The 16,835-nt window shown below is 48.4% G+C and overlaps 1 protein-coding gene across 3 annotated transcripts in view; it reads left to right on the forward strand.

The window, feature by feature from the left end:
• Positions 1 to 16,835, forward strand: part of NUP107 (nucleoporin 107) — a 547,946-nt gene that overhangs the window by 176,239 nt on the left and 354,872 nt on the right. For all 3 annotated transcript variants that reach the window (XM_078676641.1, XM_078676632.1, XM_078676648.1), the window contains exon 11: positions 16,689 to 16,767. In XM_078676641.1, coding sequence (XP_078532767.1) covers positions 16,689 to 16,767 — 79 coding nt within the window. The remainder of the gene's footprint in view (positions 1 to 16,688; positions 16,768 to 16,835) is intronic.

Genomic DNA, 16,835 nt, shown 5'->3' on the forward strand with positions numbered 1-16,835 from the left:
ACCAGGTGCAGGGGGAGATGGACAGGGACGCTATAGGACAATTTAGTGACCAAATTTGATCCAGGATGTGGCCCTGAGTGTGGGTGGGGGAGTGAACGTGGGAGTCAAAGTTGAGAGAGCGAAGGGTGTCCGAGAATTCTTTAGAGATCGAGCATTCTGCGGGTTCGGAAGGCCAAAAGTTAAAATCTCCTAGTATCAAGATGGAGGAGTTGTTAACTGCTAAGGTGGCCACTAGATCTTGGAAACCAGGGAGAAAGAGTTGAGAGGATTGGGGGGGACGGTACATGAGCAGGCAGGTAAGTGGGACTCTAAAAGACGGTGAACGGACGACTAAAAAGTCTGATAATCCGATGGAGGAAAAGGTTAACGGCTGAAAGGAGAATTCTCTACGAGCGATCAGAGCGATGCCGCCTCCCGCTTTGCCAGAGGGTCGGTCGGCGCGCAGAGCATAGTAGGCAGCAGGAAGGGCAGCTAACAGAGAGGGGAGGGAGTTGTCACAAAACCAGGTCTCTGTAAGAAATAAGAGATCCGGTTTGTGTGAGTCCAATAAGATGAAGAGTTTGTGGCAGTGCTTAACTGCTGACCTGGTGTTAAGATAATAGGCGGACAGGGTAGTAGGCATGGGGGGGGGCAAGGACAAGTGAGAAGGGGGGGGCGCAGGACCGTCAATCCCAGTCTGTCGATGTGCGACCTCACGGAGTCCTCCAAAGGCCACGGGCCTTGGAGGGAGTGGAGCTGAGTATAACAGTATTGAACAATCCGGGCATGATGGAAGGCCCCTGGGCCCGGTCGGCCGCGGACGGGCGCAGACGGGCTTACCTTTGGCGCCCCTTCGGTGCGCAGACGGCGCGCCCGCTGCGCTCGTCCGCTGCGCGTCCGGAGGATGCACATGATTTATGGATAGGTGGGGCAGCGGCGGGGGGGGTGGCCTCCGGGCTCGCGGAAATGGCGGCAAAAGAAGATTTTGATTACAATGCTGTGGCAGCGCTGGATCTGCTGCGCGAGCTGTACTGTACTGGGCTGGAGCGAAGTGAGTAAGTTTCGAACAGCAATATACAAGTGACATTCAATAATCAAGGTTTAAAATTAGATCTCGCTCCCGGCTTCCGCCTCAGGAGCTCAGTGCTTATGGGTCAGGCGCTTGTAGTCAGCGGTTTTTTGTAGGGCAGCGACGGGGGGCGTGGCCTCTGAAAAGGGGCTTGGCCTCCGGGCTCGCGGAAATGGCGGCAAGAGAAGATTTTGATTACGATGCCGCGGCAGCGCTGGATCTGCTTCGCGAGCTGTAGTGGGCTGGAACGAAGTGAGTACGTTTCTAACAGCAATATACAAGTGACATTTAATAATCAAGGTTTAAAATTAGATCTCGCTCCCGGCTTCTGCCTCAGGAGCTCAGTGCTTATGGGTCAGGCGCTTGTAGTCAGCGTCTATTTGTAGGGCAGCGGCGGGGGGGCGTGGCCTCTGAAAGTTAGTGACAGGTTTTCTTCTCTAGTGCAGAAATAACACTGGACATGGTTCCTAATCGAATTATTTGGCATGATACGGCTGGCCTTTAAAGATATGGTATTATTTACAGTTACCCCACATGATGACTCGCCATTTCATGAGTTACAAGGTAAGTTGGTCCTGAAGAAGGTGGAGGCTTTACATCTTGTCGACTGAAATGATCGTTGACCGAACCTTGCAAGATTCCGACCTACAACACAGCAACGGTTGAGCAAATAGTTATTCCCCCATTGTTTCCAAACAGTGATTGTACAGTCGCAGTTGGCATGAGTATGAATGGCAAACAGCATGGAAATGAATTAGTGCGAGTATGAGGAATGAGTATTTTGGTTCAATTGGGTTAGTACACTGGTTCCCAAAGTGTGCGCTGCGGCACCCCGGTGCGCCGTGATGAGAAGCCAGGGGCGCCGCTAAGGATGTGGGCCTCCCCCTCCTTTGTGCTGCCAGGCAACGTGATCCTAGCCCTCGCCCTCTGCATTTCAAAGGCTCAATTAGGAGCTGCGTTCATCAGCCCCAGGCGAAATCCAGGAGGCCAACGACCCCGTGAAGCACCCAGCCGCGCTCCAGGAGGAGCGTGACTCACCTGTGTGAGCCACTTGGGTTCCCCGAGTCATTTTTTTCTCCATTTCCAATACTGGTTAAGGTGCTCAGATATGCGTTCCATAAGTAGGTTCCCCTCCTTTTCCAGAACATAACTCACATGGTATTGTAATGTATGAAACACGATCATCCAATCGATTTTTTTTTTTGTACCTTTTCGACTCACATGTGTGAAGGAAGGCCAGGGCTTTTTCTATAGCAGTACTCCGGCTCTGGCATTCCCTTACTTTTCAACTATGCGCCCAGCCAGTGCTGTTCACATTCAGGAAACAACTGAAAAACTTTCATTATAGCTGTTTAGTCAAAGTGTTTCTGTGAGGAGTTCTTTAGGGCCAAAACGCTTTGGCAGCAATGAGCTCATGAATAACTACTAACAATAATGTTCAATAACGTTCTTATTGCTAGAATAAATAGCACATTTGTTTCACCCTACTAAAGTTATGGTCGGAATGCAAAAGCATATGAGACAGGAGGAAACTACACTGCCAAAGGGTGCTCTAAAATGAAAGAGTCCCATGCCAGAAAGAGCACTGATATTGGGTTGAAAGCAGTTTGTGATGGCTGATGGCATTAAACTATCGACTATTACTCGGCATAGTGATCATGTAGATAATAAAGGCCTTTACTGGGGAAGCCTGCACCTTTATGGAAGTTATTTTACTCATAAAAAAAACATCTCCAGAGCAGGGAAATCCAGTCAACATAACAGGCCATGGGGTCAGCCACGAGACAGTTGTCTACAATACAATACAGTCCTGTCCTGTCATGCTCTGTTTCGTGGCCATAAGACAAAAACGTGACAACACAATGAAACAGGATATTACCTGTAGTATTTACGTGCGGTCTGACCCACAAGGATAGGAGTCAATTTTATAGCTATCTCGTGACTCAGCCGTTGGTTTGCCTGTAAATTACGCTTCAACAGAGCAGGGGAGCTAGAATCCGAGATACGCTGCCTAAATTATTGATGTGCTTCCGTCGGTATAATATGCATTTCTATGGCGTCCACTTAGACACGTAGATGGATCCAGCTACCGTTATTATACCGATGGAAGCACGTCAATAATTCAGGCAGCGTATCTCGGATTCTAGCTCCCCAGCTCTGTTGAAGCGTAATTTACAGGCGAACTAACGGGAAGGGAGATTGTTGTACTGAAAACACAGTTTTGAAGCATCAAGAGCGGCAGCCAGCGGTTGGATCACTGTGTGCTTAAACATGATTAGCGGACCAGTTCTCTCCAGGCCTGACTCCTGGATAAGGTTACAACGTTAGGCCTCGCGTATTGGATCTTTCCAGCAGGATTTTGCCCCTGACGAAGGGACACACTAAGTCCCGAAATGCATCGGGCTCTGGACTGTTCACAATTATGTTATTTATGATTTTCAAACCAAATGTATTATTAATCATGTATTTGATATGAGAAGTATTTAGTTGTATTAAAAAAAAAAAAATTGTTGGATAGTATGATTGAAGTCCACAGATGGACAATGTTAGCGTTGTAAATATGATGGAGCACACAAAGATTTATTTGTGATTGATTACTTGCTAATATCACTATATAAAAAAATTGTTTGAATTCATGATTCATGGTGGTTAAAACCTGTTTAGATAATAAGAAAGTTAAGACTGAGAACATATTGTTCAGCAGGAACAGTGCACACGATATGCAGGGCGTACCCTGTAACATTATTGTTTTCACTGAGTGTGAGAAGTTGGCCTGGTAGGGGATGTTTCCAATTCTGGAACCACCTACTACCTGACCAAACAATCCCTTATGGTGTCTGGTTGTAAGTCAACCTTATTAGACAAGCTATCCTAGGGGTAGCATGGACTAAGCAGCCTAAAGGCTTAACTTAAGAGGTCGTGTTAAGCGAGCTGTTTTACCACATACAATCCTGTAATACCAAATGAAAGGACACCACACAAGTATATATTATAAAAATATATGTGTTTATTACTAAAAACAATCCCCAGTATTCTTTATGAATAAAGGGGCACAAGCGTTAAATCAAAAGCACTGTTTTAAACATACAAGTTGCACAATTATGGATGAGGGCGGGTGGCCACTCAAACCATATACTAAACAAGTGGTATAAGAAAGGCCACTCGAACAGTGGTTAGGCCTAGGGCCTAGGGAATCGCTGGGAGCAGTCAGGACAAGCAATGCTGAAGTCGGGAATGGCCCTCGGGATTCGGGAGATGTGCGGAAAGCGCACGCATGCACCAATGTTAACCAATGGTGCGTAAAAGTTGCAGAGTTAAAGTTTAAGGACACTTCCGCTGAACCTAGAGGAACAAAACTTAACACCCAGACCCTAGAGGTGTGCACCAGTGTGGGAACACCGGCGGAGCAAAGTTACCTCACCCACAGGAAGCGGGTGCACAGGGTCGAAGTGGCGTCGGGTTTTGACACGCAGGTTCTTGGCGCTTGAAGCTGAAGACGCTGCAGGCGATGTGAAGGAGAAGTGTCCGGTGGATCCAAGGGTGGATCTGAAGTGGTGAAGACCTGAAAGCAGAGGGGACAGTGTTCAAAGTCACTGGCCAGTGACCACCGTGGAACCAGATTGGAACCAGGCAAAGTCGGGTGCAAACAGGTGATGAGGGGTTGCTTCTCTCTGCAGCCACGTGGACACGAAGAGGTCAAGGACGTCCAGGAGTCGATCACGAGCTGTCCCTCGAAGGCTCTAGCTGATGGCGTTGTCGGCAACTCGATTGAAGCAAACAAGCCTTGGCTAATGCAAGCCACGGGGAAAGTGAAAAAGGCTTATTACTCGGACCAGCAAGGTCAGAGCGGGTACTCCTTTCTACAGGAGCGAGGGCAGGTCTGGAGCAACCAGACCCACAGTGTAAATTGTAGGTTTCGTCGCCAAGATGGCCGCTGACCACGTGACAAGCGGCCGGGATGGCGAGTCGAGTGGCACAAAGCAAAAGGGCCCCACGCAGATCGTGGAGATGCTGGAGGGCTGATCTTTGGTGCAAATGCTGCTCGATTGTGGGGCTTCTTAAACCCCAAAGCACAGAGTCGAGGGTGCCTCGGGTGCTGCGCGGTCAGCGTCTCGGGGGTCTTTCAAGATGTCCGCTCCCACGTCTCTCGGTGCCTCCACGGGTCCCTTGTTTGCAGGGACTGTGGATCGGGCTGGGAGAAGTCTGGGAAGCTGGGTCTTGTCAGGCTCTGCACTCGGGCTCCGGCAGACGTCGAGGTGCTGGGTGGTGCCTGTGTTCACAGGGTGGCCCCTCCTAGGCCACAAGGGAGATTCTCTTCAGTCTTCTATCATCAGAATGTCGAAGTCCAGTCGTCTTCTTAGTTTAAAGGTGATTTCAGGATGATCTGCTGTGCTAGGGCACTGCTCCCACTCTTATTCCAATCTGAGGGGTGGATCTCCTGCTAGGTCCCTCCCTATGGGTGGGACCAGGAAGGGGGGTGGTTACACCCCCTTTCCTTTGTCCAGGTCTCACTGGAGCTGGGGCTGGGCTGCCCCAGAACCGGTTTGACCGGATTATGCAAGGGGAAGCCTTGTGCTCCCCAGGCACTGTCTGGTTTCTTTCAAACCTCCCTGCTACAATACACTATCTCCTGTCTGGAGGGCGGTGACACCCTCCTGTGACAGGAAACCCTTTGTCCAGGCCCCATCTGCTGAGTTTCGGTCAACTGCAGGGGTCCAGACATTTGTCTGTGGCAGAGGCATCCATTTTGTGGATCTAAGGTCCTTTTTGAAATTAACCGCATTTAGTAAAGGAACATGTCTTACCCCTCTAGAGGGGTGGAATGCCATCCCCGTCGCCAGAACTGGCGAGGGGATGGTATTCCAAAGCGTATGACACCTTACACGACATGTTTTGATAAAGCCAAACCAAAGTTGCTAAATAACCGCGAGGATTATAAGGCACTTAATAGTATATGGTATGGCATTATCCTGAAACAGCTTAGGGAGTTGTTCCCGACAGCTGCAGACAGGCTCAGCTCATGCTAGAGCTCCATCTCACATGAAACCACGCACTCTGCCTCCAGGATTGATGAGGCCTTCCATAGGAGTGGCTCACAGGTTAATATGTGTCCAGATATAGGTTTAGATATAGGTATACTACATCTAAGCAAGGGGTGATTACACCACCTTACCCCAGCTGAGTGATCAGCCAGTTGTGTCAATTTAAGAACCAGCCAGGGGTGGCAAAAGATATGCTACAGCCCCTGGTAGGCCTTGGTGGCCCCTATGCCCTGGGCACCTATAGTGCATTATACAGGGGCTGACAAGGGGTCCATTTCCAATTGGGGTATGTACCTAGGGTACATGGAATCCATTTTACAGAGAGAGCAGATGGCCTGGGGCCCTGATTAGCAGGGAACCAGGTCAACTAAGTCAAAAAACCAGCTAAACACAGGCAAAAATCCGGGGTAACCATAGTCAGGTAGCCACCTTCCTACATAACCCCCCCCCAAACGAAAGGAGATAAGGCTATCCTTGGCCAGGTAAGCCTATATTGCCTGAGTGGCCATATAAGGAAGTACCTGCACTAGCATGGGTACCCCCTGTCTCATGGTCCACTAAGCAGTCCCTCACCCTTGGGGTATCAGAGGGTCTCCACCATAGGGAATCACTACCTTGGGTGTGTTTATGCAAAGTTAAAGGCTGGTTTGGATATGGAGTACTGAAGCGAGGCTCTACTAATTTAGGGCTTAGCTTCCTCCAATTATCTTCCACCATGTGTGCCTTTCTCTCTTTAACTGAGTTGCACTGTGCTCTCAGGGTCAACCTCTGGCTACCTAAAGCTGGAGGCTGGGTCCCTCTGTTTGGCTTGCTGGAGGGACAGTTCAGGTTTGGGCCCTTTGGGTCCCAGGTTTGGCTGTGCCCAACAGAATCCATCTGTGGGAGGTCCCTAACTGTTTTTAAGGGGGCTCCCTCAGGAGTTTTTAAAGTTTTCACCTTACTAGGGCTACTAGTTTTGGTGCACCTAATCTGTTGATGGGGGTGCTTTATTTGACAGGGGTCCCTCTGGGTCTCACTGTCCTTCTTGTCCTCTGCAGCCCTGGGCTGGCTAAGGCAAGGGAGAGAGGGGCAGGTTACCTGCTCCAGACTGGGTCCCACCTGAGAAGGGTCCACCGCCATCAGAGGCTCTGTCAGGCCAGGCCTAACAACCTCTGGGGTAGTTCCTTCATCAGGGGTAAGATCAGTTCCCTGAGGAGGCTGATCCTGTCCTAAAGTCTGGTGAGGGGGAGATTTCTCTTCTTCCTCCATGCTCTCAGTTTGTGTGGAGTTATCCATCATTTCAGGCTTCACAACACACATATCAGTTTGAGTTTGGGCTGTGGCCATCACAGCCCCACCAACCTTTTCAGGAGGAGACTCAGTTTGGGTTTCTGCTGTTATCATAACAGCTTTGCTATTCTGTTCAGGAAGAGCTTTTGCTAAAGATGGGGCAGAGAGTTTCTCAGCCCTACCAACCTTTTCAGGAAGGACATCTTGAATTGGGGCTGTAGCCATTACAGCCCCACTAACCTTTCCATTGGAATTCACCATTCTAGAATGGGTTTCCTGTTCAACCTCAGCCCAGGCTGAGATCTCCAAATCATTACCAAGTAGGCAGTCTACAGGCAAGTTTGGTGACACTGCCACTCTCTTTGGGCCAATGACACCTCCCCAGCTGAGACTTACTACTGCCATGGGATGATTTGTTTGGATTCCATCAATGTTTGTAACCTGGTATGTGGCACCAGGTAAAAGTTGCTTAGAGGGGACTATGCCATCAGCCACCATGGTGATGCTAGCCCCTGTGTCTCTAAAAGCTTCAACTTTCAAACCATTGATGATGGGTTCTTGTCTATACTTGCTCAGAGTATTTGGGCAAGCAGAGAAGTTGGCAAACCCCATGCCAGTCTCATAAACAAGATCATTGGGTGATGGGGACCTGGATAGGCCAGGGTCCACCTGAGCTCCAACAGTAAACCCACCCAGATTCCTGGGTGTGCTTCCACTTCCTGGGGGATTACTGCTGACAGTAACAGGAGGTGTTGAAGCTGGCTTTGGAGGTATATTTTCTTTATTGTTATTCTTGGGACAACAGTTGTCTGTTTTGTAATGCCCAACCCGTTTACAGGGATAACAATAAGGCTTTTTCTCAGTTGAAGAAGTGTCTTGGGACCCACCCCCATTCTTGGAGTTTTGGGGCCCTGGGGAAGTCTTTTCTTTATTTTTATCCCCACCCTTATCTTGAGGCTTGGTAGACTCCTTCTTCTGGTTACTGTCCTGATTCTTAGGCCTAATCCTGGTTCTGACCCACTTGTCTGCCTTCTTTCCCAATTCTTGGGGAGAGGTCAGATCAGAGTCCACCAGGTGCTGGTGTAAGAGCTGGTTCTGACAATTACTTAGGATCTGCTCCCTCATAATCAAATTATACAATCCTGTAAAGTCATCACTTTGCTGCCATGTAGCCAACCCTCCAGAGCCTTAGTAGCACAATCTACAAAATCAGTCCAGTCCTGAGTCTGTGTCTTCTGGGTATCTCTGAACTTCAACCTGTACTGTTCAGTGGTTAAGCCAAACCCATCTATCAGAACACTCTTCAGGACTTTGTAATTGTTTGCATCCTCATGTCTAACAGTGAGGAGCTTATCTCTCCCTTTCTCTGAAAAGGAGTACCATAAGATTGCTGCCCACTGTTCCTCAGGAACCTGCTGTACCATGCAGGCTCTCTCAAGAGCAGTTATCCACTTGTGGATGTCATCCCCTTCCTTGTAGGGGGGCACAATCTTTGTCAGGTTTCTACTATCATAGGACCTGGGTTTCTCTTTAGGAATATTGCTGCCACCAGTGGCATCTAAGCCACACAATTTTTGCTCTCTTGCCAAGGCAAGTTTAGCTTGAGCTAAGGTAAGTCTAGCTTGACTCAGGGCTACCTCCTCTCTCTCTATTTGGAGTTTGACAGCCCTCATTCTAGCCCTATGCTCAGCTTTCTGAGAAGCAGTCATGCCTCTCTCTGATTCTCTGGAGGCACTAGAAATATGAGAGTCCCCTGAGGGAGATCTCACTCTTCTGTTGCCTGGGAGAATCCCATGGTGGGTTCTGGGGAGGTGCTGGCCCTCTCCATTCCCCAGTAGGTCCAAGTTGGCCTGGCTAAGCCTACCAACTGGAACCTGGCTACCCTGATCCTGTACTTCTAAGTCCTCAACATCTGAGTCCTCATCCAAGTCATCATCATCCTCCTCTTCAGGGGGATCAACTACAGGGGGGTTCCCTCCATTTCCTGTGTCTAGGGAAGCTGCTTTAGCCTTCTCTAAGTCATCCTGTTCTAGGATTTCTACCAGGATTAGGCAGGTGGGGCTTCTGCCCCTTTTTAACCCTCTTGCTTTGCACAAGGCAATCAAGTCTCTACGGGTTAACTTGTCATATCCAAAAGTTGCCTGGGTAGGGTCAACTGTCACAGGAGTAGACCCTGAGGCTTTTCCTGTGTCAGACATGGTTACTAGTGAGGTGTAAGTGGTGCACTTACCTACACTAAGTGTTTTCCTACTGTACCTTGCTAGTTAGTTGTAGTCAGGGTGTGCTAATCCCTTCAACCTACAACTACTAAGTTCAGTAGAACTTAATATGCTAAGCTTTTGATTTATATGTACCTAGAGGTACTTGATGTGATCTTTCAATTTGATATAAAGATTGCAATGGTAAAACAACAGCAAGCTCAAATCCGCACCGCTGCTCACCAATGTGAGAAGTTGGCCTGGTAGGGGATGTTTCCAATTCTGGAACCACCTACTACCTGACCAAACAATCCCTTATGGTGTCTGGTTGTAAGTCAACCTTATTAGACAAGCTATCCTAGGGGTAGCATGGACTAAGCAGCCTAAAGGCTTAACTTAAGAGGTCGTGTTAAGCGAGCTGTTTTACCACATACAATCCTGTAATACCAAATGAAAGGACACCACACAAGTATATATTATAAAAATATATGTGTTTATTACTAAAAACAATCCCCAGTATTCTTTATGAATAAAGGGGCACAAGCGTTAAATCAAAAGCACTGTTTTAAACATACAAGTTGCACAATTATGGATGAGGGCGGGTGGCCACTCAAACCATATACTAAACAAGTGGTATAAGAAAGGCCACTCGAACAGTGGTTAGGCCTAGGGCCTAGGGAATCGCTGGGAGCAGTCAGGACAAGCAATGCTGAAGTCGGGAATGGCCCTCGGGATTCGGGAGATGTGCGGAAAGCGCACGCATGCACCAATGTTAACCAATGGTGCGTAAAAGTTGCAGAGTTAAAGTTTAAGGACACTTCCGCTGAACCTAGAGGAACAAAACTTAACACCCAGACCCTAGAGGTGTGCACCAGTGTGGGAACACCGGCGGAGCAAAGTTACCTCACCCACAGGAAGCGGGTGCACAGGGTCGAAGTGGCGTCGGGTTTTGACACGCAGGCTCTTGGCGCTTGAAGCTGAAGACGCTGCAGGCGATGTGAAGGAGAAGTGTCCGGTGGATCCAAGGGTGGATCTGAAGTGGTGAAGACCTGAAAGCAGAGGGGACAGTGTTCAAAGTCACTGGCCAGTGACCACCGTGGAACCAGATTGGAACCAGGCAAAGTCGGGTGCAAACAGGTGATGAGGGGTTGCTTCTCTCTGCAGCCACGTGGACACGAAGAGGTCAAGGACGTCCAGGAGTCGATCACGAGCTGTCCCTCGAAGGCTCTAGCTGATGGCGTTGTCGGCAACTCGATTGAAGCAAACAAGCCTTGGCTAATGCAAGCCACGGGGAAAGTGAAAAAGGCTTATTACTCGGACCAGCAAGGTCAGAGCGGGTACTCCTTTCTACAGGAGCGAGGGCAGGTCTGGAGCAACCAGACCCACAGTGTAAATTGTAGGTTTCGTCGCCAAGATGGCCGCTGACCACGTGACAAGCGGCCGGGATGGCGAGTCGAGTGGCACAGAGCAAAAGGGCCCCACGCAGATCGTGGAGATGCTGGAGGGCTGATCTTTGGTGCAAATGCTGCTCGATTGTGGGGCTTCTTAAACCCCAAAGCACAGAGTCGAGGGTGCCTCGGGTGCTGCGCGGTCAGCGTCTCGGGGGTCTTTCAAGATGTCCGCTCCCACGTCTCTCGGTGCCTCCACGGGTCCCTTCTTTGCAGGGACTGTGGATCGGGCTGGGAGAAGTCTGGGAAGCTGGGTCTTGTCAGGCTCTGCACTCGGGCTCCGGCGGGAGGCGGCGGCAAAGCAGACGTCGAGGTGCTGGGTGGTGCCTGTGTTCACAGGGTGGCCCCTCCTAGGCCACAAGGGAGATTCTCTTCAGTCTTCTATCATCAGAATGTCGAAGTCCAGTCGTCTTCTTAGTTTAAAGGTGATTTCAGGATGATCTGCTGTGCTAGGGCACTGCTCCCACTCTTATTCCAATCTGAGGGGTGGATCTCCTGCTAGGTCCCTCCCTATGGGTGGGACCAGGAAGGGGGGTGGTTACACCCCCTTTCCTTTGTCCAGGTCTCACTGGAGCTGGGGCTGGGCTGCCCCAGAACCGGTTTGACCGGATTATGCAAGGGGAAGCCTTGTGCTCCCCAGGCACTGTCTGGTTTCTTTCAAACCTCCCTGCTACAATACACTATCTCCTGTCTGGAGGGCGGTGACACCCTCCTGTGACAGGAAACCCTTTGTCCAGGCCCCATCTGCTGAGTTTCGGTCAACTGCAGGGGTCCAGACATTTGTCTGTGGCAGAGGCATCCATTTTGTGGATCTAAGGTCCTTTTTGAAATTCACCGCATTTAGTAAAGGAACATGTCTTACCCCTCTAGAGGGGTGGAATGCCATCCCCGTCGCCAGAACTGGCGAGGGGATGGTATTCCAAAGCGTATGACACCTTACACGACATGTTTTGATAAAGCCAAACCAAAGTTGCTAAATAACCGCGAGGATTATAAGGCACTTAATAGTATATGGTATGGCATTATCCTGAAACAGCTTAGGGAGTTGTTCCCGACAGCTGCAGACAGGCTCAGCTCATGCTAGAGCTCCATCTCACATGAAACCACGCACTCTGCCTCCAGGATTGATGAGGCCTTCCATAGGAGTGGCTCACAGGTTAATATGTGTCCAGATATAGGTTTAGATATAGGTATACTACATCTAAGCAAGGGGTGATTACACCACCTTACCCCAGCTGAGTGATCAGCCAGTTGTGTCAATTTAAGAACCAGCCAGGGGTGGCAAAAGATATGCTACAGCCCCTGGTAGGCCTTGGTGGCCCCTATGCCCTGGGCACCTATAGTGCATTATACAGGGGCTGACAAGGGGTCCATTTCCAATTGGGGTATGTACCTAGGGTACATGGAATCCATTTTACAGAGAGAGCAGATGGCCTGGGGCCCTGATTAGCAGGGAACCAGGTCAACTAAGTCAAAAAACCAGCTAAACACAGGCAAAAATCCGGGGTAACCATAGTCAGGTAGCCACCTTCCTACACTGAGTGTGTAGCCAATGCACGACCATAGTGTGTAGCACCCTTGTCACACTAGTTTTGACAAGATTTTCTAAAAAAAAACAGTATAAGTGGAGTTCGCCCTTTTTTCATCCCCTATAATCGGCTGGGGCCTCCCATAGGCCCATACACTTTGTTGTATTCTTATTGCCTATACCGGTGGTTCCCAAAGTGTGCGCCGGTAAAAAAATGGTGGGGAGCCACGGCCAACTGCCAATTAGGTCAAGGGAGCCAAGGGTCAAAAAAGTTTGGGAACCATAGGGTTAGTATATTGTCATGAATGAGTTCTCTTTTTATGAAATAATACATACACATGGTAATGGTTCCTTGTGTCTCAAAGATTGAGGTCTTTGCATATGAAATTACATAAATAGGTATTGTTTTTTGTATTACACTAATATTGCACATATCATTGTATTACACTGTATGTTTTGTATTACCTTTTTATCTTCTCAATCAAGTAAATTATAATATACAAAGATAAATAAAAACTAAGTTATAAGAAGTTGATTAAAAAAAAGAAATCAAATGTAATTGATACAAGGAAATAATGGTGTTTTTGTAAAACATTATTCACACCATGGCCAGCTTTTGGAGCTAATCTAGGCCCTACAGGAAGCAATAGAGGTTGTGTGGGACAGCTCTTTGCAATGTCTTTGCAATGCCCTTTATTTTAGGGGATACCTTCCTTTATAAAGGCAGAAACAGATAGTCTCATGAAGGATAGAGCCCTGCATCAAGATCTGGCCTGCAGTGGCCAAAAAGCAACCTTCTGAAGGTTTGTGAGCTTATTTTGGCAGAGCCAATTCTGCGACCAATGCGTTACCTCGCTGAGTTCCTGTCCTGGCTATCAGTCAGGCAGCAACTTGGGGTTCATTGCACACATTCATGAAGCACTACTGCCTGAACAGTCCTATTTTGCGCATTCGGTCCCTAAAGACTTTGGTGTCTAATCCATACTGCAGTGCCACTTCCAGGAAAGTATTGCTTAAATGTCTAATCTAAGGTAAGGAATCTGCGGCTAGAAATTTGTATCAGATGAATAAGTTACTTATTTTACGTAATGCCTTATATGGTAGAGACTAACCAGCCGCAGATTCCTTACCAGCCACACCCAGCCTCCCCGCTCTGTGGACTGATTACAGAGTTAAAGGTTGTTTGCCCTTTTAAGGGCCCTAATTAATGCACCAGTGGTCAGTGTTCTTCATGACTCTGCGCTTCTGGTGTGGAAAGTCGTGGAAAGATACGGACGTCCCCACGCTATGGTGGCGCCTATATAGGCGTTACCAAATGTAACTTGTTCAACAATGGCTAGATTAAGTCTTTTGCAAAGGTTATTGCATATTCTGGTATAACAAACGAGTGCCTTCACTATGCCCAGATACGGCATTAGACCATGCTCCCAATAATAAGGGAAGCAGCAACATGGGCATGGCAGCTCTTGAGGAATTCTAATCTAAAATTGTGAGCAGCAAAGCGGTTATATCTAAACTATATATAAAATTCTGTTAGTTTAAGCTTATTTACAAGCACAGCTATGTTTAGATATGGAGTTGTCTAATAAGGAGTGTGAAACACTTTTTTGAAGATATTCTTAAGCACACATTTTACTTTGAGAAGTGAGAGGTGCACTAGAAAATAACGTACATTTGATATTACACTCCTGATGAACTCCTTCATATGTTTCCCTGGAATAGTCTTAACTGTTTGTTGTGGATGTTAAGTGGAAGACTATCCCACACCATTGGATCCTGTGGTGATATTGTTGGTTTTGAAGCCAACTAGATGCAGTATTATTACAACATCCTAATCAGACAGTGTTTGGGAGTTGTAAACTTGCAACAAATGCATTGTGGAAAACCAAAGTTCCGGTTTCAATGTGGCACGTGAAAATGTAGAATGTACTAGTTAAGGAAAGGCTTATTACCAATGCGAGCTGAGACCTTTGGAAGTTTAATGCTATTTGCAACCCTTTGCTGGACTATACCTTTGGGGTACCCAACCCTAGGTTTGATGTCTTGTCTCTGAACAGTGGACCTGTTCACTTGACTTGAGGTGTTTTGTACTAACAGAAAAATATACTGTATAACTAAAAGGTGCTGTCCAGCTTAGTTTGTTACTTATGTCTTTGGTTAATAATTATGGACTTGCACATACTACATGGCCTGTTCAGTGAATGGTTGGGGTGAGGTCACAAGGCAATTTTTTTCTTGATTTGTATTGATGATTACACCTGTATTCAACTAGCTTTTATAAAAGTACTATTTTTTTTCTAATTGTATGGTGTGCGCTCACGATTTTTAGTGATCACGCATTTTTCTGTTTGTTCTTTAGATCCTTTAGGAGTCACGGTCTGTTTTACTGTACAAGTTGTTGAAAATGTTTGGTGAACTAGTGGTGTGCTTTTCCATCATGATGTAGGCCATACATAAACTGAAATTATGAAAACAGTTCTGTGGACAACAAAATATTGAAGTTAAAATGCATAAATGTAAAAAAATGTTAAACAAAACCAATGTCTTACCATACTTATCTGAAAGCGACACGTTCTTGATAGATTCCTTACCATAGAATATCCCCAGGCGTCAGACTGGATCCGGAAAGTTTTGCTAGCAGTACCCCTGCACGTCAGTAGTTGGCGTCGTGCGGCTCCGCTTCCATCGCTGGTGTCGTATGCGCCCAGATGACGTCATGGAGAATTAGGCGCCACCCATGCGCGCTGACGTTAGTTCTTTATTTTTCCGCGCCAGCAAGCGCAGATCCGGATTGAGCACCCACCTTAGTCACTTTTTGACTACTCTTTTGAGACTTTTGTCTCCCCCTTTTTTCTCTTGGTGCACGTAGGGATGCCCGGCTTTAAGTCTTGTGGGGCGTACCACCATAATATGTCGGTGGCGGTCCCCCACGATGTGTGCATCTAATGCTTGGAGACAGATCACGACTCCCGGGCCTGCCGGGATTGTCGGGTCATGACCCGAAGGCCTTGCAGGAGCGGCGTCGGAAATTGCTGGAAGTTCGGCATTCATCACACCGCCGCTCTGGGCGACTCCCGAACAGATGCAAGAGTTTCTTGCTGCCATGGACCGCTTTTATAGGCCTCGGGCTCCCACCGGCACGCCTTCGGGTCCCGTGTCCAGATCCTGCTGGCCCGGCAGCTCTGCCACCGTCTCAGGTGCCACAGGATCCTGCGCCGCTGGCTCCGGCCTGGGGTGCAGCGCTGTCGGCTCCAGCCCCAGTGCCGCCCTCCGCTCCACCCCCGGCGCCGCAATGGGTGCCGTTTATCCCGCCCCTGCCCCGGTTCCCGGACCATTATGTTCCGGCCTGGGATCCGCATTGGGAAGCGGCTCCTGCCAGGCCTCGTCCGGCGCCGTTCCAGATGCCGTTCGTCCCTTCTTGCCCGGCAATGTGATTCTGAGCAAGATTGGGTGGACGACCTGGAGGACACAGGTGAACTCAAAGTCTCTTCTGACCCGGGGTTTGCCTCTCCTCCGCCGACCATGGAGGAGGGTGCTTCCTACACCATGGTGCTCCATCGGGCTGCGGAGGCTCTCAATCTCGACCTCCCTACAGTGGCCCTCAAACCAACCTCCTTATGGAGGTGCTCCAGACGGCGACTGCATCGTCAGAGCCATTGCTTCCTTTCAATGAGGCCCTTACCGAAGTCCTCTTGGGCGCTTGGTTGCGGCCTGCCACGGGAGCGCCGGTGGTTAAAAACGTCGCCAGGCGTCACCGCCCCGCGCCTGATGATCCGCCTTTCTGACCACTCACTCTGCACCTGAGAGCCTGAACCTCTGCCCTCTTTAAACAATTCTGGAATATAGGGTTGTCGGTGAAGCAATCTGCTCTGTGACAACATTTTACAGTCTAAATGTTTTAATGTAAGATAGAATTTTACTTTTGGTTCCTTTCTTCTGACTGTGTAATGACACATGCAGTTGTTTGCACCAGCAGAAATGTCTATCATAATCTGTCCAAAAAGTGAAACTGATTTCTCCTATGATTATTGTTGTCCTGGTGTTAATCTTCCAACATGTACAGTTTACAGCTACTGGACCTTTCATCTGAATTTGGTCAATTCCACAGTCAAAAAAGTTGCATAGAGTCCTTAATCTTAATTTCATTTATTCCAGGGAGAATACCCTTCACACCTTAAAGCAGCGAAAGATGTCTACGTACATTGGAGGTGGGCGGCCGCTGGTGACAGAGCTAGTAAGTCTACTTTTCACATTTTTAACACCTGCTTTTTGATGTAGTGAATGTTTTCATCTGCACTGTAT

The sequence above is a fragment of the Lissotriton helveticus genome, chromosome 1_1 (genome assembly GCF_964261635.1).
Source record: "Lissotriton helveticus chromosome 1_1, aLisHel1.1, whole genome shotgun sequence".
Classification (NCBI taxonomy): domain Eukaryota; kingdom Metazoa; phylum Chordata; class Amphibia; order Caudata; family Salamandridae; genus Lissotriton; species Lissotriton helveticus.